Consider the following 21,894-nt stretch of genomic DNA (forward strand, 5'->3'; position numbering starts at 1 on the left):
TTGTCATCTCATTCAACTAATAGATGTTGAGGATCACTTGAAAACCCTTGATTAGTATTTGAAATTGCCAATAACTATTTGAATCTTTGCGTTTTAGAACTAACTTCTTCCATCATGTTCATATGTTCCATGAAACATGCAATTGTGCACGATGAATAAGATACCCTTGATATGTGAATGAGAGTGCTTCTTTGCTCTTCAAATCCATGTTTGATCTCATCTCCTTTAGAGTACATATAGAATAATGGGTTCTTCATGAACAATTGAGCCTCAAACTTTGAACAAAGTAAGTAAGATCTGTTATCCTTAAGAATACGATGGTTCTCACTATAGTTTTCCTTTTTGGCTTTCTTTTCAACTTTCACTCATATCCAACTTGCTAATTTTGTGAACACAAGAAATAATTTAGTAGATGAATGAAAAATATTCCTTACCTTATCAAGTTTATATTTAGTGTATCTCATCACGAAAGAATTTAGTAGATGAATGCAAATTATTCCTTACCTTATCAAGTTTATATTTAGTATATCTCATCACGAAGTTGTCATCACATTCAACTAATAGATGTTGAGGATCTCTCGAAAACCCTTGATTTCTATTTGAAATTGCCAATAACTATTTGAATCTTTGCATTTTAGAACTAACTTCTTACACCATGTGCATATATTCCATGAAACATGCAATATGTGCACAATTAAGAAGACACCCTTGGTACTAGCTTTAACAAAAGAGTGGGCAAAAATGACCCTTTGTCATTATAATTGTTGAAAGAGCTATTTCTCCTTAAAGGTGGTGGATACTATTTAAGTGATGGAATGTTCTAGAGAATTGTTTTCATATTTTCCAAACCATTTATCACTATTTGCAATAACGAATCTATTGATTTTTAGTCTAGTGGCCTAATTGAATCTTTTGAAGTTAAGTGATTAAATAATCCCCCAAAAATTGTTTGTTATTGGGCATCCTTTGGTTCAATAACATGCCCTATATTGATAATCAACAACAAAAATGAAAAACAATATTTGGAGACAACATTTATGAAGCAACTTAAAAGAATCTCAAATATGGCTTAAGAATGTTTGTGATGTTGACAACTGGATTAAATTTTGCAACAAACTCCTTCCAAGGGTCATTGTCTTCTTTTTTGGCACTTGAGTGAACAAGATATGACTATCTTTGATTGGTTTGAGGTGCACAAGAAAATTATCATTCAAAGGGTTCCAATTAGTGATATAACGAGCTTGAAGATATTGAAATCAGTTAATAGTTATGCTTACAAATGTCTTCACAAAAATCAAACCACAACACCCTCACAATCAACACTCAAAATTCCACATGTGAATGTTGACATATGCTTGTCCAAATATTAGCTACTATCATTAAAAAGCTATGGAACGCCCTTTCATGATAAGGTTGTGATATCCTATTAGAACCAACAAGAATTAATTTTCTCCTCAAGACAAAGAAGGATGAGGTGGACCTTTTCCATTATAGTTCTTGCTCTCTTGATCAACCATCGCATGTAGTGGTTCTTCAAATTAGGTTAGTTTTTGATACAAGACGATTCCTCTATAATTTGAAGAATGATCTATTGTACACATTTTAGTTTGTGTTGCATAAAAATGTGCAGATCAAAACACTAACAATGATTAAAATCATAGATGGAACACTCGCAGAGTACTCGGCGAGTTTCAAAAACTCGTCGAGTTTTTGAGCTCTACGAGTTTTTACCACTTTAACTCGCCAAGTAATCGTAAAAAACTCGGCTAGACTAAAAAAAGAGGCCCAAACATGTCAAAAAAATATCTATTTTTGTTTTTTTAGGTCAATTTCATTCTCTTCATCAGAATATATACATGAAATATAACATTTAAGTATAAGTTCTTATACTTTTAAGTTATATTTCTGCATGAATATATTGGTAGGATGTTTGAGAGTGGTTTTAGATCTCTAGGAGTTAAAATGCAAATTCTAGGTTTTAAAAGATCTTTTAATTTTTCAGACAGTCAAATTTCAGTAATCATTATGCTCTTATTAACATTCTTTCGCTCTCTTTATCTCACTCACTTTATCTACCTTGAATTTTAGAACTATCTATCTCCCTATCACTCTTCCTCTATCCCCCTCTCTACCACACTCCATCTCATTTTCTCCTCTCTTCGCCAAGATCTAGACCTATCTCTCTACCCCTCTTTTTCTCACCCTCAAACCCCGACGAGGGGTGCTACTCTCAACCTAATTTTAATTTGCAGATGTTTGGTGGCAAAGTTGGGGTAGAAATACCCCAAATCTCAAAAAATTTGCCCTCAGAATCTTATGTCAACCTTGTAGTTCATCCAGTTGTGAGTGCAATTAGAGCTTGTTTGAAGCCATCAACACAAAAAAGAGGAGGAAGTTAGCTCAAAAATGCCTCAATGACCTTGTCTTTGTGCAATATAATCTTCGATTGCACGTAAGGAAGGTAGAGGAAGTAGCACACGGTCCACTTGACTTGGATGCTATAGATCCTTACATTGATTGGACATCACAGAAGCAACCTCCATTGTTTTCTGAGGATGACATCACTGATTTGGAGAGGCAGGCTATTGGGGGGGGGGTGTGGATTTGGTTTCACGCTAGATGACATTGAGGAGGAAGAGGATGAGGAATGAGGAGTCATTTCCAATGCCAACCATCCAGGATGGAGGATGAGCCAACCATACCGAGCAAGGAGGCACAGTCACGCCCACTGTAGATTTCTAGGACTAGACCTTCTAGTTTTACCTCTCCCCTAGTTTTTGCTAGAGCTGGGAAGAGGAAGTTGTAATTGTAATTTGTAATGATGTATTTACTTTTGGTTTTACAAAAACTATTTACTATTTTGCTTCCAGGCTTCCGGCCATCAGCATTCCTCATGAGGATGCGATTTTGTAGACACTTTGTATTTAAATATATCTAGAATCAGCTTGTTTCTTTTGTTTTATCATTTATTGACTCATTGGATGCATCTTCTCATTAAATTTAAGTGTGTATTTAAGTTGCCGAGTTTTGCCGAGTTTTTGTAGAGTTTTTTTTCCTAGGGGCTTGGCGAGTCGAGCCGAGTCGAGCCGAGTCGTGAGTAGTCCAACTATGATTAAAATCACCACCCATGAACTATGAAAAAAAAAAGTCCTAACAATAACACAAGACACAATGCATGCACAACTCATGTTAAATAACTTGCCACCGCACTATGGTATCTATTGCTAAGTACACATTTTGCAATCTATAATAGGAAAATGAGACCCATAACACACGTAAGCAAATGAGAAAGGGAAAAAAAACCTTAGACCTCCTTAAGATTTTAAAGGAGTAACCTTAAAACAATAGCTTTTGGTGCACAAGAGTCCTATAAGATATTAATTGACTTACTAATTTGAAAGCTATGATGTTTCATGATGAATTTCTGTGCCTCTAAATTCTTCTCTTCCATGATAAGCTTTCAACCTTACACCTATGTGTTCTACTTGTTCATCTGTTCCTCCGATAAAATGTAAATCAAGTTCTTTACTGTTCTTTATAAAGAAATCATTCTCTTTATATTGTTATAAATCATGCTCCATTTGAAATATATATCAAATTAATTAATTTAATCTAACTTTCTCCATCAAATATTTACTAATTAGATAACATAAAAGGAAGTTATTTTACACTGTATAATTTTTTTTTTCAATCTTTGATTGAAACGTTGTAAACTGCACTACATTCAGATGCACATAAGACATGAACCAGTGCTACTAATTATTTCATTAGTTTGGAGTTTTCATAACGCACACCTCTAGTTGTATGGTCTGTATGTCAATTCCCCCAAAATTGGGTATTTCTTACAATTTCATTCCAAACATTCGTTGTAAATTAAGTGAAGTTCTAAACAAAATATAAAAGTGCATCTGCTCCAACTGACAATAATATGCATGTTAAGACTAGAAAATAAACACTCCCAAAATGTAATGTAAACTCCATGACGCTTACAGTGTAAATTAGGATTGCGGAAGACAAAATGGCTTCAATATTAAAGTGTATTTTATTTAACTGAAAAAAGATAATGACTACATAAATAATAAATAATGATTTGTTACAAAGTATAACTATATAGAAGAATCACTTTATGCTACGCTCATTTTGATCAGATAAAGTAAGAGAATTATGTTACTTGGAAAGAAACTGTTCGAAAGAACTATTTTCAGATTATTGAATCAAGGAGCCCAATTTATTAGGCCATGGGAATCCCAAAGATTTCTTTGCATCAAATTTTGATGATATACAAGTCCATGACAGCAACCATTTTCTTCTAATGTCGCTATCCAAGCAGAATTTAATCTGCTGTGTTTTGTTTGTTGTGGCACCATTTAAATTAAAGCATATTTTGTGGACACTTCCCACTTACAAAAACATGGAAACTAAAAGGCTTAATGGATAATTTTGTGAATTGTAGATGATACAAACTACTAAGAGGGATCGAACAGTCAAATAATGGAAGATACATCCAGCAGATATTTTATACAGCCAGGTATGGAGCATTTGTCGATTTGGGTTCAACACAAGTAACCACTTCTTATGTGTACGTTCAGCACAAAATGCTTTTAATTGTCTCTCTAATAAAATGAACATGCAGTGATCTTTAAGGTAGGAGGCCCTCAGAAAAGTACTTCTTTCATGTCGTTCATGATTGATTTGATAAGATCTTATCCATGTCACTGAAGAATGGCCATTTTTTTTTGCTCTGCTCACCTTGAAGAATGCTCTGTGCATTTCAAATTTAAAACGACACTTCAGTTTATGAAATAGGATGAAAAGTATAAGTCTTTATACAAGTACCTAGGAATGGCTGATCCTCTAAGAGGAGAATTGAATTGACAAGACGGATATAAACTATTAAAAATATTATTTGACTTCTTAACTACAAATACTAAAAAACAGGAAGTAAACATGAGCACAAATGATGAATTTTGGTAAAATCATTAAAAAAACATTTAGGATGATCATAAATTGCTTGCAAGGGTCAAATTTTAATGTAATATCTGGAAAGCATAACCACAAGTGGGAAGGGAAGAGAGTGAAGGATCATAAGGTTTGATGCCTAACCTCATGTTTCTTCACTAGAGATTGCCAGAGAGATTTGCACTGGTCTGGACCACGCTCAATTCCATGTTCCAACAAAGTCTTTGAGACCTCTTCCCAGAGGACCTTTGCCTTCTCTGTTTTGAATTGAGTATCCATATTCCCTCGTATTTCAATAAGCAACAAAGTTTCATTTCGCTTCCATTTGTTCCGTTTCTTAGCTGGAGAGTGAACTGTCACTGATGCACTCAAACTTTCAGTGGATTGATAAGAAAATTCAGCACTCCATTTCTCATCTCCAACTTTGGAAGAATTGTCTAATATTATAGGAGGCATGGATGAAGATATTCTATCAACCTGATCTTTATAATATCTTGCTTCTGTTGATGTTTCAGGTGTACCTGCAGCAATTTTGTTTCAAATAAATTTCATAACTTCAACTCACCATTTCCAAGTTTGAGAACAATAAGAACAATTGAAATTTTTTGTATTTATCTGAGGCATCCTAGAGATCAGATTATTATATACTGATTAAATAGTGTAAGTGTAAATGTAGACAAGATGAGGAGGGAGCAAAGTCTAAGCAAAATGTTATCGGAATTAAAAAATAGTTGCAGTTGATAAGCACGTATAGCAAATATTAAAGAAAAAACTACAATATAAGGAACATAAATATCAGTACATTGTATATATGGCTATAGTAATTTCATCTCACAATTCGCAATTTTTTTAAATGACATTTTTTGCATATCTTGAATTTTTATTTCAGTACACTTTAGAGTTCAGACTGTTAAATTTCCAATAAATCATGTCTAGAAGATAAATAGAAGGGAATATCACAAAAATATTTCAATGCACAACAAATTTGTGTTTATCCTTTGCAAAGCCTATCTTCTATAATTTTCCTTATAATTAGTGATCCATTTAGGAAAACATAAAGTGGCAGCTTTTTCTTGCTGCTGATCCATTTTATGTCAATTGTATCGGTATTCTTAGCTTTCACCTTATTTCCATTATTTGTACGATATATGTAATGTCTCCATTTTCAGGTGCTCTTGCAGTGCAGCTGGAACTGACTTTCTAGGTTTGTGTCAGCTTGATCAAAGGGGTATTTTGATGTTACCAATGAGTTCAGATGGTTTAGTATTTTATGCCACTTTCTGGGGTGATTTCTGACTTTTGGTGTGCTCTCTAAGAATCTTGGAGAGGCCATCTACTTATAGTAAGTCATCCAGTCAGCTCCATTTGTCATTATTCTCCGTTGGGATTACTCAAGTGTGATAAGATTTTGATTCCAATGCATTTCAACAATTTTTGCTAAATTGGTGCATTATGGCTTATTATTATTTCTTTTACTAAAGCTGCTAAAAATTAATTAAAATGTTTAAAATGCACCTTAGTGTGATAGTTCATCAGAACCGAGGCACAGAGTTTTAAATCTTGGATGCATAAAACAAGGACCTTGTGTGTCAAATGGTCATTATTTTAATGAAAAGGTTATTTTCAGAGCTAAAAGAGAGTTTAAATTAATATAGTGATTTTATAATGGAGTTTTTAGAAAGTTCCCTGAAAAACTTATAACTAAAAGGTTTGAGAGGTCATTTGGTATGTTGAATTTATTCCATTTCTCTGATTGAAACCCTTGTGGTTTTGGAGTTTGGACTTGTTTCATCTCAACCTCTAGAGGATGAAAACCCTTTTAGGAAAGTCAATTTCGGTGAAGAAAGATTCCTTCCTAGCTGGTGATTTTGGCGGAGTCTCTCAGATTTCGCAGCTGGATTCGGTAGTGCAACAATTCTACCCTAGCCAGTTTGTCAGAGATATTATTTAAGTATTTCATAGTGCACTCAGTGTTACAGATTTTCCAAATTGTGAAGTCTCTTTCAGAGATAATTTGCAGAGTTTATTGGAGATTTTGCTTAATTTATTTCTCTTCAAGATGGGCACCATATGGAGGGTCTTCAATGAAGATTTAAATATCCTTATGCTAGCCGCCTAAAGGTAAATATGCGTGGATGCCAAACTTGAGAGGAAATATTATTTTCCTTGGATGAATATTATATAACCTTCATTATGCTTAGATGCCATGAATCAATAAAGAAAGACAAGGCAATTAGGAAGCTAGAGTTTGTATGAGGAACTCGTGGGTTTGTAAGTGCCAAATATCTGGTTGATTTGCAAACCAGGCCTAGCGCAGCTTCAAAGTCATGAACCTCTTTTCTGGAAGATAAATGATGCATCTCTTGACTGGGCATTGATTTTCTAAGCTTTTTCTGGGACATGGCATGAAGATTTGTTCAACAGTATGTTGATTCAAGGTTTCCTTCAAATTCTTGCTGAGTTATGCTTTGCTAAGCTCCAGGGTTTGAGGAATCAGATTTCAGTTTGGGCACTTCTATTGTTGGATGTGGTAATACCATCTTGGACGTAAAGGGTGAATGAAGGGCATGGAGCATTCTTGGACATGGGCATGATCTCTATTTGCTTCTATATCATTTCCAGATTTCTTATATATTGTAAAGTGATTGCTTTGCATTTCTGCTTGCTTCCATAACTTTCCCAGAATTGGAATTTGAAATATATCTGCTGAATAATGTTTTTTGAGTTCTATATATATCCATCTACAGATGGGTTTTGCAATGAAAGGTCAGAAAATAAAATATGCTCCATGTATTTCTGACTTGAGTATTATTCTGATTTTATTTCAGTAATTTGTTTAAGTAAAGTTTGCATCATATTGGTACATTGAATGCATGGAAATGGATGTATCTTGAACTTGGAAATCTTGGCATTTCTTGAAACACAAATCTGCAATAAGAACGATCAGCCTTTGCAAACAAACATTAAAAACATGACTCCATACATGCAAACAAACAGTTTGACGAAATTACATTTTAAAAGGACTATTTATAAGCTGTAAACTCATACATTTATTTCTTATGAGATTATATATTTTGTACCTGTTTACTGGTGTATGTTCTGTGTTTGTAGTTCGTACAGTTCTTAGCCACCAATGAGCATTAATTTTCTTTATTCCAAAGCTAGACAAAGGTCTACTAATTGCCAACAATGAACAAATATAGATAATACAAACTCGAAATTTGACATTGTAAATCTGGTTTACCATGCATTTTTGAAAAAAATAAAAATCTGAAAACGGTTAATGGCAATGTCAGATTCCCTTTTCCCTACTATTAGCGATGTTGCTGTTGACAGTGGAAAGCAAAACGAAGGTGTTCTGAAAATGCTGAAGTAGTGTGATATGTAAAGTCCTGGACAAAACATATTTATTTACTTTTTAGGATCCAACTCACAGTATGCATTTCAGCACTCCCAACATTGAACATCAAAGCAACAGAAAGCATAACTTCTAGGATAACTTAATTCTTATATATACTTAGAGTATGCCATACATTGTCATTTCAATTAAGGACAGCAAAATCTGTACTCAAAAAGAAAACAATAATATAATGTTTTTTCACCTTTATTGTCATCTTTCATGTGGGAACTTATCACCACTGCATCTGTCACATCGCTGATTGTAGTACCTAGTTTGTACTTATCATGGGAAGAAATTACTGATAGAAGATTCTTCAAGTCTTGATGCACGTTTGGACCTTTTGTGGATCCTTTTAGCTTTGTATTGTTGGGAGTAATGTCGGTAATATTATCCACAGCCATTACAATTACTTCTGGTCTTCTATTATTGTACTTCCTGACAACCTTCCTCATTACTGTAGACATGGTGTACTCTACATGAGCAAGTGGACAATTTGGCGGGCAGCTTTCTAATGCTGCATGTGCAGCCTTCTGTAATGCATCCAGAAGTTTTCCATTATCAACCCATAAGCAACGAGTTGTGATGCGTATTTTTCCTTTTAGCAGTGCCTGTGATTCAGATTCTCGATTGCCAGCTGAGTCCAAATGGGTTTTCTGAGGCCGCATAACTTCCACACTGCAACACAATTAGAATCAGTAAATATCTGAATAGAGCACTACAAACAATGTGTTTGCTACGATCTAAAGTTTAAAAGTAAAGGGAAGTTCAAAATAATCTATAAACAAGGTGTTAGTCTTATGCCTCTTAACTATTTAACCCCCACTTCTTCCGAAGGCCTGAAAATAGCCTATTATCATATAAACTGCCACAAAACATGAATAGAAGCTTACTTAAAAAAGGTTAATCTGACTCCCATTATTAAGTTTTGACTCTAGCTCTATCAAGTGAACTGCATCTCTTACTTTAGATATGTGATTTTCATCTTCTAAGAATATTTGCATTGGTAGAATGCAATGTTACTGGAACCAATAGTCACATGATCTGGAAACATTGTAGATCTAGTTTTTGTTAATCCCTCAAATGCCGGCAAACTGCATCCTTCAACCACTACTAGGTATATCATTCTAATAACAAGTAGCAGCACACATTTGCACATATTAGCTGCTGTTAATGGGGTTAATAGCATAACTTATTTTTGCAAGGCAAGGAAAGATACCTCCACCTGTGCATTTGGCTGATTTAGGAACACAAACGATGCTGATGTTTGTCTGCTTCTCTATGTAGATTATTTACAATAACATATACTTTCGGATTTTTCCTTCAGCCCTTCATGCGTTTATATCTGCTATCATTTGAATATTAGGTTATTTTTTAGAATGTAGCTGTTGTGTTCTCTATTAAGCATTTTCTACACAATTAATTGCAATTTAGTTCACAAGATTGAAACTGTTTTACTTTTACATGCTAATGTCAACTAAGGTTTTAGAGATGTTCCCTGGAGTAGGCATGTCCCAATAGCAGTGGGATGGGGATGATACATCCACTCATCATCTCTTGCATCTAGAGCCCATAGGGGCTTATCACCAAGACAACTGTGCACATGCAAGGATGCCTTGCCATCCCCAAGATGTCCGAGGAATGTCCAAACATCCTTTGACTGTCTCAAGGTTGGTAGGACTTCCTCTGTTCTCCTTAAAACAAACCTTGGAACTTAAAAAAATGTAAATCCCCTCTTGCCCCAAGAAAACCCTAACCCTAAACCTTTAACGAGGGCCTGCCAAACCTGCTGCACCCTAGCCCAAGGTCACTGCTGGAGACTACCATGGACCATGCACCATGGCAACTATTGGAACTTACCCTCCCAAAATACACCACAAAAGCAGCTCCTTTTTGGTGATCATCAATAGAGGAAGAGAGGAAGACCACTAATAAAATTAAGAAAAATGACATGCACCATAAGGTCCTTGTGGCCCAAAAGGCCTGAATTAGGTTTAAAGGTGAGGGCTCCACTCCTCAAACTCATCTTGTATTGTGAAAAGGAATACGCCAAGAGTGCTGCCTTTTGACGGGGGCTGCTGCCCTTAAACCCTGACTTTGGTTTTAAAAAGTTATATATTTTGGTCTGTGCTGGATAGAAAAGTAAGCTTCATTCCTATTATCTGGCTTGAAATAACAGAAGCAGTATTTTCCTCACTTTTTAATAAATATTCCAGCATTTTAGGTTTCCTAAGTTTTTCCTATTTAAAACCCCTATTAATTGAATTAAATTTGTACTTTTGGTTTACTGAAACTAAGATCCCATGCCAAAAAAATTTGCACTTCCTCCAATATTTAGTGAAAAGTATTTTGTCAAATGGTTTAAGTGCAATATAGTTTTGTGAAATGTAAGAATGCTACTGCTTTAATAAATTGATAGAGTTTATGCAATACGAATCCTTGCTATAGAAATTCATATCCATCAAATATTTAAAGTATAACATTTAACATACTTGCAAAATGAAACCATATTTCTGCTGTGAATGCCAAGCACTCAACCTCATATATTGCTGCTAATACCCACAAAGTGATGGGTCTCCAAATGCCAACACCGTACTCAGCAAACACCAATAATGGTGCTCAGCAGCTCACACATCCTCTTGGGATCAACAACAATTTCCAACGCCACCTTTTGAGGTGCAAAAGCCTTTCAATCTGTTCCTCACACCACAATCTGGAATAAGTTGTGTCAGCTAAATGACTACCTCAGACCTGTGCCAGCCCCCTAAAAAGGCTCTAAATTCCACATGAGCTTCAATTTCTTCAACTATGTGGCCCTACAAATCCATCAACCTGTTTCTCTTTTCCCACTCCGAGTTAGGTTTTCAATGGCAGCCAGCAATATTTCTTAATCTGCTCCAACTCCATGCCCAGTAAGAAAAGGATCAATTCCCAGCCAAAGCTATTTTTCACACCCACACAATCTTCCAAATACATCATCCATCTCTCCTGTAAATCTTTGCATAAAATTCTAATAATTTGTCTTGCTTGCAAGACTTCACAAATTAACCAAACGTTTAATCCAAGCATGAAACCTATATGATTCCACCTGCAATCAGGTAGGAAATATATTGCACCATTGAAACTGATTTCCCTTAGGGTTTTCATCCTAGGGTTTTGCTCCAAATCCACCATAGAGAAAAATAAACAAGCATGCCCAAATGCGCTCCCAATTCCTTTTTTTATATTTTCCCTTGGAACATCCCACTTAAAATATTTCATTAAAACACTTTAACAAAATGACTTTTAATATTTCCTTTTAATTATATTTTTTTGGTCGATAAAGGCAGAGCCGAGATGTTTATATTAAGGTACATTATCTCTTTGATGTTGTCATTATGCAAGTAACAAGTGTTTTTGATGGACAAGGCAACACATGTCAAGTATCCTCAGATTTTGTTCTTTAGAGATAGTTAATAGTGTATAATTTTCTAGATACCCTTTCCAAAACCATGCTGATGACTATAGAGCAATCCTAGATCAAGATATAAAAATCTTTAGAAAAACATAAAATCAAGATTTTGTGACTAGGGTGCTAGAAGCCTAGAAGGAATGATAGTATATCTTCAGGATCCTAATAATTTCAGTTTACCCAGAGTTAAATTCTATCCCTTGAAGGAAGACTAGACATCCAGAGTCGTCATCAATAATTCTCAAGTCATGGTGAAACCTGCAGTAACAGGTCAAAGGAAAAAATGAGATCAAATCCACTGTGGGATGTTATATCATCTGATCTTTGGATTCTACCCAGATGACTCTAACAAAGATCACTAGCATGTGTTCCTAGTGCTAGGAACATGGACTTAGGATGATCACGTAGAAGGGATAGTGGCTCACTTCACACTTTATATCCACATATTACTGTACTCTTTTGGCCACTTCAAAAACGATTGTCGGCTATATATAAATATTCTTGTACTTTTGTTTTCTGCCTTAGATTTGGCATCTTTTGTAATCACTGTTGATCCGTTCTGAGAACTTGATATAAATAAGGGAAGAGGATGAACAAAAATCAGAGGTATAAGAAGAGTTTTGGGAATAAATAGGATAGTTGGGGGATGTAGACTAGCAGAATTCTACTATGTGATACGTGTACTTAATATTTTTCACATAACAAGATTGTCTAGTAATAAAATGTCAAAAAAGCTATAGAAAATCGAGCATTCAAAAATACAAGACCCATAAAGGCATTATGTTGAACATAGAAAGATAGATTTCTTTGACCCATTCTCTGGGCCAATGGTGATGGTATTTGCTTCTATGGATTCATCTATGGCTTCTTCTACATATGACATTTTTTAGGATTCTTCCCATCTCTGGCCAGCCAAACACACTGTTTTTCAAGGTATCTATGTGGACCATTGAAATCACACTATAAACCCACAATGAGTTAGTGATTTAATTCTCATTTAATTTATAGTATATTTTATTTTTCCATGCCAACTGTCACTTTTTCATTCATTAATTCCTTTAAACTCACTAATGTTTTATTTACTTCTTGTGGAATGCTCACCAAGAGCATGTTTATTGTCAGTCACTGGTCATTTCAGTAATCAATAACTGGTGTTCACTGGACATGTCCCTCCATCAACATCCGCTGATTATGTCTTCGATTCTTTTGTTTTCCAATCCAATTATTGGTCAAGCATCATCCTTGGGGTCCAAGATGTATGTCAGCTGCTTATGCTTGAGCCTGATAGAAGATCAATGGATAGTACTACCAATCAACAAATGTTGTTCCACAACAGCATATATCATTTCTCCATGATTGTAAGTGGTTCAATTTTTATTAAGTTTGTTGTGAGTTTCTGTCTCACATAGTATTATCCTAATTTTTGGTGCACTGATCAATGTTTTGTTCCATCTATGCCATCCATGTAGTCGGGAATAATCAATTATGTTATAGTGTCGTCATTATGTTGCGTCATCATCGGTAATTGTGTGTTATGGGAGTCAGTTAGTTCACCCGAAGGGCAGTTGGACGTGACGGTTGGTCGTACCCCCTTGGGTATTATATATTGTATCTTGTTCCCTCGGGAAATCATCATTGTAACTGGAGACTATATGAAGGAAAATATACTTGTTCTTTGTAGTTATAACACTTATCTTATGGCATACTAGCATCTCTTATTTTGTACTATGCATTTACTTCTTATGTCTCTGAAATAGTTTCCATAGGTGAAACATCTGGCGCCATTGCCAGGTCTAATCCGGGCATACATGGCTGAAGGATAAATGGGTCAACCTATCCGCGAGAACATCGTCGATGAGGGTGATGAGCGACTAAATGAATTCTATGAAGGAGAGGATGCATTGACGAGAGACTTCGTAATCCGGTTCCAGGTGGCTATAGAAACCTTCGTGTGGAGAGAGGTGACACGGGAAGAAGTACTGCAGGGTGCAGTGTGGGACGCTCTCAACGTCAGTCCAGCGGCAAACAGACTGTTGCACCAACTCCCTTGTCTCCTGGCCCAAGCATCCCTCGCTCACCAGCACCGAAGGGAGGAGATTGAGCGAGAACAGAGACGACAGCAAGTTCTCCGTAATTATGAGGAAAACAACCGGTGATGGGAAGAAGAGCGTGATGAAAGACGCCGCAGGGGAAACTAACACCTGAATCCCTACGGGAGGAATAAAGAAATACTGTAATAATCCCGACACAATATTGACATGAATTGTGGCCGAAAGGGAAAAATAAAAGCTTTTTTTGTTTTATGTACATAATGTGTGCTTGCTATGTACGGAAGTGATTTATGCCCAATATACTAAAAAAGGACAAAAATAAAAAGATACAAAGTGACGAATGTTGGCGGTATTATTGTACACGGGAATAATATTAGTTAAGTGTAATTGTTTTGGTTAGTTGGCAACCGAGGGGTGGAAGTTGCGGTGCGACGGTTGGCGCTCGCACCCCCTCGGTACCCTTTTATACTTCGGAATGTAACTTGTAAAATGGACTGATGATGAATAGAACATCTGATACACTTTGTCTCACATTTACGACATTATTCTGCGTTATGTTCTTTATGTCTTAAGTTATTCACCCGAGAGGGCAAACATTTGGCGCCTTTGCCTAGACGAACTCGGGAACGGAAGACACGGATGGCGCACAGACACAATGGGCCTACCCATTGGTGAAGTAAACCCGGAGGCCGACGACGTGCGGACAGAACTTTACACAGGAGAAGACACAGCAACGCGAGAATTTTCAATTTTGCTCCAGGTAGCCATTCAGACCTACGTCCGACAAGAGGCGGCGGAGGCAGAAATCCCACCAAGTGCCGTGTGGACAGCGCTAGAGGTTAGCCCGGCAGTAAACAGGTTGATGAACCACCTCCCCCGGTTGCTTGCACAGGCATTGCTGGCACAACAAGCCCACTTGGAGGAGATTGCCCAGGAAGAGCGACGACAACAAATCCTGCAACGCTACGAAGAGAACAGCTGACAGGAAACGGAACGAGATGGCGCCAGGCCAGGAGGAAATTGAACCTTGTAATAATCCCGACACACTGCTGATATAAATTGTGGCCGAAAGGCAAAATAAAAATAAAAATAATAAAAGTTTTTTTTGTGTACATGGCGTGTGTTTGCTGTGTATGGAAGTGACTTATGCCCAATAGACTAAATAAGGACAAAAATAAAAAGATACAGAGTGACGAATGGGAAGTGGCACAAACCGCGTTGAATCTCAGACAACAGATAGAACGAAGGCGTAGGCTAAGGCAGCTTGCCGAGGGACGACCGACCGAGGGGTTGCCCGAAGGGAACCCAGGAGGTGTCACGGAGGTTGCGGAGGCAGAGATAGACGGAGAGAACTACACTGTCTACACTGTTGTAGGGCTGCCAAAAGGAGTCACGGAGGGTGCCAAAGGAGAACTCTACAGTTCGCCAGAATACCACCGTAGGGTAAGAAGCCGCGAAGAGTTGGTGGAACAAACAAGGCGAAATCTAAACCTAATTGATGCTACTAGAGACTTGCTAAAGAATTTGTCCATTTCGGAGGACAACCGGAGGGAGACAACGGAAGGTGACGGTACGACCGAAGGTGCTGAGGGAGCACAAGGGTACTGTACGAGAGGCAATTTGTTTGGTTCGGTGCCAGCAACTTTTTCCGGAGGACCCACGAGTGGAGGTTCAGTTGCAGGAGGCGGAGGATCACCAAGTACAAGCACACAAGGAATTGGAGGAGCGAGACCCAGCGGTGGGATGATGAGTAAACAAAAATTGCCAAAGTTCACAGGGGAGGGCAAGGAAGACCCCTTACGGCACTGTCGTACATGTGAAACCATTTGGTCCGCCAACGGAGTAACAGACCAGGATGACTGGGTACAGCAGTTCCCAGCCACGTTACGAGGAGTTGCCATAGATTGGTACTCCGATGTGGACAAGCAAAAAGTGGCCACGTGGGCTAACCTACAGAAGGAATTCACAGGGGAGTTTCGGTTGCTCCGTGATGACAATGAAATTGTAACGGAGATATACAGTACCAAACAAGGTACCAGGGAGACAGTACGGGCATACAGTCGGAGGCTGAAAGAACTCTTGGGTAAAATGGAAAGCTAACCCGCAGATGGATTGAAGAAACGATGGTTCGTTGAAGGGTTGAAATCTTCCCTACAGAGGAAGATGAAAATTGTACCCCCAACGTCATATGACGACGCTTATAATAGGGCGATGGACCTGGAGAGCGAACACAAAACATCAAAGAAGAAGAAAAGTAATAAATCCTCATCCGAGGACGATGACTTTTCACAGGATAGTAGCAGCCACGACGAGGCTGGCAAACGGGTGCAAGCGCTCCAGAAAGACATGGAGCGAATGAGAAAGGAATTCAAAATAATGAGAAGCATTGGTCGGAACGAAGGGGACATATGGTGCACTGAGTGCAAAGAGGAAGGGCACACAAAGGGTACTTGCCAAAAGAAGGCATTTTGTGAGATTTGCCAAGTGATGGGACACTCCACCAAGGAGTGCCCATACAACATGAAAACCCGATGTACGCAAATGAACCAGGTGATGTTCACGGAGCAGGCCACAACATCCGCACCAGCGGGTACTAGCCAACATACTAACACAACGGCATCATCTGGAGGATATCGGGACAACAGACGCGGCGGCAGAAGGAATAGCAACAATACCAATAACGGAAGCCGTATCCAGTATGACACCAAGGGCCGGCTAATTATCCAATGTAGGGCCTGTAATCAGTGGGGGCACTTCGCCCGTGATTGCACGAAGGAAGCCACCCCTCAACACCTCTGCCGTTGGTGTGGGCCAGGCGACCATGAGGATGCAAATTGCCTGCAAGCAGGGGTTAATCTCCTCAACATTGAGAAGGCTGAGAAGACTAGCGAGAAAGAAGTACTGGCGATCACCCGCGCCCAGACGGAAAAAGCCACTTATCCCGACCCCAGTACGGAGAAGGAGAGATTACGGGAGGCAAAGGCCAATATTGAACGTGAGACGACGACCGAACGATGGCACCACCGACGGTGGAGCCACCGACGGTGGAACCATCGTGCGGTGGAGCCACCGACGGTGGAACCATCGTGCGGTGGGACCACCGACGGTGACACCACCGTGCGGTGGGACCACCGACAGTGGAACCATCGTGCGGTGATCACATCGACGGTGGGGCCACCGAAGGTGGTCATCGCAAGCAGCCGCGGAAGATTAAAACACCGCCGACGAAGGATAAAACACCCCCGTGCAACATAGAAGCCGCACAACGCCAAACACCGTCGAAGGCACATCATCGCACAGCCAGGAATAAAGGGAGAGGAAGACGCACCGCACGGCTCGACCACACACCGCACGGCCCGATCACACAACACGCACAACAAGGGTTACACGCAGCAGCCACAAACGGAAAAATAGACCAAGTCCGCACAATCCCACGCAGCCACGCCACAGGTAGACCAAGCAGCCGCACAAAAAAAAAAAAAAAAAAAAAGACGACGACGACCAGATTTAAAATGATTCGCTGGAGTTTGAAGCCAGGACACTGGAAATTCAGAGTGGAAAAGAAGGGTTTTTGGCATCTTAAAATATCACTGAAATGCTGTGCGCCATGGACTTTCGTATGGTTCTGAGGGTTGTAAATTGCTGCCCCTCGACCCCGCTGGGGGCGTTGCCCCCAGACCCCCAGTTTATTTTTGAGCTATAGAATACCACGAGAAGTGTTGTGGTTGTCTGTACTGTGAGAAAGAAGTCTGCAGCTAAGTATTGGCGGGGACGCCATAAGCCGTAGAGGGAGACGGATTTGGAGGTTGCAAACAAACAGAGTTTGAGGGAAGGCATTGCAGGTCCGTGCAGTTGTATGACACCAGGGAGTTATTCAGTTCAGTTTTTAGCCTTTGGGGAGTGTGATGGAGGATTTGAGGTGTCTCCTAGCATTTGTGCCAGCGGATTGTGGCCACCTCCAGGCATGATTGGTACGCTTTGAGGAACTCGGAGTATGTCTCGGCTGGACGTGAGGTTGCCTTGGTGGATGCACAGAGGGCTCGGGAGGAGCTGACCACCAGGTTGGAGGCAATAGTCGCGTGAGACTTAGTTCAGCGTACCCAGGAGTTGGATGCCGGGAGAGCAGCTCGGGTGGCTATCAAGGACAAATTGGCTAGGGAGACAGTATCATTTGCGTAGTAGTTGGTGGAAGCTGAGACTGCAAAACATGTTTTGCAGACAAGTTTGGGTTAGGCACAGGAGGACTGTGATGGCAAAGGAAGCAATATTGGTGAAATCCGCACTTGAGCATCAGATGGTAGTAGAAAAGGGTTTTCGGGCGAGGACGCAACAAGTGTATAAGATCCGGGAGGTGGTGCACCTTCGATGGCAGAGGCAGTACCTTCACAGCAGGATACAGTACTGACCGTTCCTCCAGGGACTTCACAGCCTTCAGCACAGATGGGGGAGGATGTTGAGACCTATCTAGCTAACATGGCTGATATGGTGACAAGAGGTAGGCGGGTGGTGGCCGCCGCCCAGACGCAAGCAGTGCAGCAGGTGGTGGTGGAGCTAGAGCAGGTCTTACAGTTTATGAGGGTGGGCTGCCCGACAGCCTTTGCTACCTACTTTGAGTCTCAGGGGTGGCCGACTGCAGAGACAGAGGAGATGCTCCAGGCTTGGAGGCTGCGTCAGCCCGTTGTGGAGAGTCGGGTGACGACAGTTGTCCGCGAGATCGAGCAGGTCTACCGGGATGCCTACTATACATTGAGGCGTACACAGCAGGAGTCTACAGTCAGGGAGGCTGCCCACGTAGCGTTGGAGGAGGAGGTGGCCAGTCGGCAAGCCTCCTGGGCAGCCGAGAGGGCGCAGTTGTTGGCACAGCTAGAGATGGCCCGCACAGAGATGGCTGAGACCCGAGCAGCGATGGCCCGCACAGAGGAGTTGCTGGAAGCCGCACACATGGTGAAGACAGCTTTAGAGAAGGTACTGGTGGCAGAACGAGATGTGGCTGCACGCACTCAGCAGGTGTACAAGCTCTGCGCCCGCTTGGTGGCCCAGACACCGACATCTCACGCTTCTGCTTCATGGACGCTTTCTCAGCCCCCTCCCTAGTCTTTCAGATATATTGTATAGGTTGCATTATCTCCATTTTTGTAAGTCGCCTGGAGACGACTTTTCTTTTTGGGGGGGATGATGTTGGTGGTATTATTGTACACGGGAATAATATTAGTTAAGTGTAATTGTTTTGGTTAGTTGGCAACCGAGGGGTGGAAGTTGAGGTGCGACGGTTGGCGCTCGCACCCCCTCGGTACCCTTTTATACTTCGGAATGTAACTTGTAAAATGGACTGATGATGAATAGAACATCTGATACACTTTGTCTCACATTTACGGCATTATTCTGCATTATGTTCTTTATGTCTTAAGTTATTCACCCGAGAGGGCAAACAACGAATGGGAAGTGGCATCGAAGGAGTGAGACCCAGAGGTGGGATGGCAAGTAAGCAGAAATTGTCAAAGTTCACAGGCAATGGCAAGGAAGATCTTGTACGACATTGTCGTACATGTGAAACAATTTTGTCGGCCAATGGGGCGACCGATTATGACGACTGGGTGCAACAGTTCCCTGCCACGCTAAGAGGAGTTGCCATCGATTGGTACTCTGACATGGACAAAACTAAGATTGACACATGGGAGAAATTGCAGAAGGCATTTAAAGCAGAATTTCAGTTGCTAAGAGACGATAATGAAATTGTAGCCAAAATCTACGGTACCAAGCAAGGTACTAAGGAGACCGTCCACGCATATAGCCGAAGGCTAAAGGAATTGTTGGGCAAGATGGAAAGCCAACCAGCGGATGGATTGAAGAAACGGTGGTTTGTGGAAGGATTGAGATCCTCCCTGTGTAGAAAAATGAAAATTGTTCCACCAACATCATATGACGATGCCTATAATAGGGCGATGGAATTGGAAAGCGAACATAAAACATCAAAAAAGAAGAAAAACAATAAATCTTCATCGGATGAGGACGATGACTCTTCCGAAGGGAGCAGCAGCAGCGGGGAGTCAAGTAAAAAGGTGCAAGCGCTCCAGAAAGACATGGAGCGAATGAGGAGAGAATTTAAAGCAATGAGAAGCACGGGTCGGACCGAAGGGGATGTATGGTGCACAAAGTGCAAAGAGGAAGGACATATGAAGGGTACTTGTCCAAAGAAGGCTTTCTGCGAGATTTGCCAAGTGATGGGACACTCCATCAAGGAGTGCCCATACAACATGAAAGCATGAAACCAACAAGTATTGCTTACGCAGGAACAACCAACTACATCAAGCGGTACCGGCAGCTCCCAGGCGAACAACAATGCAACATCGGGAGGCTACCGAGATAACCGGTGGGGAGGATGAAACATCAATAACAATACAAGGAGCCGGATCCAATACGAATCCAAAGGCCGACCGATGATACAATGCAGAGCGTGTAGCCAGTGGGGGCACTTCGCCCGAGACTGCCTGAAGGGAGAGGCCACACAATATTTGTGCAAATGGTGCAGACCGAGAGACCACGAAGATGCCACCTGCCCAAAGTCCAGTGTCAACTTGCTCAATATCGAGGAAACCAAAGAAGAGGAAGTGCAGGCCATAACTCGCACCCAAGCCAGACAAGCAACATGCCCAGACTCGGAGACGGAGAAGCGAAGGGTACGGCAGGTACTTCCAGCCGACTGGAGGCGGAGGAGGCTATACTAAATCAAATTTTAAAACTGGAGGTGCCTATGAAGGTACACGACCTGCTCCAGAAGATGCCTCAATTACGAACGGCGTTGCTAAATAATCTCTCCCAACCATGCACCAATACCAATCACCGCACGGTTGTTCTTGGGGGGTCTGCAATAGACCCCAGGCTGCTGGCAGTTAACACTGGAAGGAACCCGACCATTGTGGAGATGGGTATCCTTGGCACCATTCTAACTGATACCATCGTCGATGGTGGATCGGGAGTGAATGTTCTTCCAGAAGAAACCTGGCGGAAGCTGTGGCCATCTACATTCAATCTGTTGGGAGCAGATCAGCATGGAATCAAACCCATCGGGACACTGATTGGCCAGCAAGTTACCATCGAGGCGCAACCCTTCATACTGGACTTCATGGTAATCCCACTAAAGAAAAAAGGGTATGATGCGATCTTAGGGAGAGGGTGGCTAGTGGCAGCCAAGGCCATCCACAACTGGAAGATGAACACTCTGTCTATGGAGAATGGAGGAAGGAAGTTTATCATAGACCTTGGGATGCAGTTGTTTAGTGAGGAACTGGCATCATCTTCGAAATCAAAGGGTGAAGGAGAAGGGGACCTGAGGGGTGAAGGACGGGGTTGCATGGAGCCCAACGACGAAGGGATTCTCAAACTAGGAGAGTGCACCAAGGATGAGACAGGGTCATTGAAAGGGCTCTTCCACTGGGAGATGGAGGATTATGAAATGTTCTACAGCTACAAGCTCGAAGTAGAGGAACCAGAGCAAGTAATAGAGGAGGTGTACCTGCTGGAATACAGAGAATATTGGAAGGGAGACGCCCGTGTGAGTGACACCACCGCACACCAGTTCCCAAAGGAAGAACCCATCAAGTATCAAGAGGTAAAATTGAAGGAGACAAACCTCAGTGACGTAGATAATCCCAAGATCATTCGTGTCGGCAATGATTGGAACCCTCTGTGGAAGGCCGCAGCCTTCAAAATATTTATTCTTCTTCTTCTTATGTACGGGAAGGAGACCGTGGTCCCTGTAAAATTTATGGTTCTAGGTCTTCAGATGGCCATTGAAAATAGAGAAGCTTGCAGGGGACCCAAGAGATTGAAAGGACACCCGAGAGTCCGAAAGGGGACCTGAGAGGCTGGGCAGGCGACTTGAGAGGCACGGGACCAAAGCGGGAGACTCTCGGGCGAGGCAAACCAAGAAGGATGAAGGGCGATCCCAGAGGCACGGGACCAAAGCTGAAGACTCTCTGGACAATTAGATTAGGAAATTAAATTAAAAAAAAAAAACGTCGACTAGATTGAAAAAT

General features: G+C 40.8%; 1 protein-coding gene across 3 annotated transcripts in view; it reads right to left on the reverse strand.

Annotated features, from left to right (window-relative positions):
• Positions 1 to 4,185: 4,185 nt before the first annotated feature.
• Positions 4,186 to 21,894, reverse strand: part of LOC131056045 (ribonuclease J) — a 210,492-nt gene continuing 192,783 nt past the window's right edge. For 2 of the 3 annotated variants that reach the window (XM_059209599.1, XM_057990359.2), the window contains 3 exons: positions 8,562 to 9,034; positions 5,104 to 5,480; positions 4,186 to 4,762 (listed from right to left, as the gene is read on the reverse strand). In XM_059209599.1, coding sequence (XP_059065582.1) covers positions 4,682 to 4,762; positions 5,104 to 5,480; positions 8,562 to 9,034 — 931 coding nt within the window. In that variant the 3' untranslated portion in view covers positions 4,186 to 4,681. Of the gene's footprint in view, positions 4,763 to 5,103; positions 5,481 to 8,039; positions 8,352 to 8,561; positions 9,035 to 21,894 lie in introns of those variants that run through there. The other variant, XR_009358649.1, reaches the window with a different exon arrangement.

Source organism: Cryptomeria japonica, chromosome 8, assembly GCF_030272615.1.
Source record: "Cryptomeria japonica chromosome 8, Sugi_1.0, whole genome shotgun sequence".
NCBI lineage: Eukaryota > Viridiplantae > Streptophyta > Pinopsida > Cupressales > Cupressaceae > Cryptomeria > Cryptomeria japonica.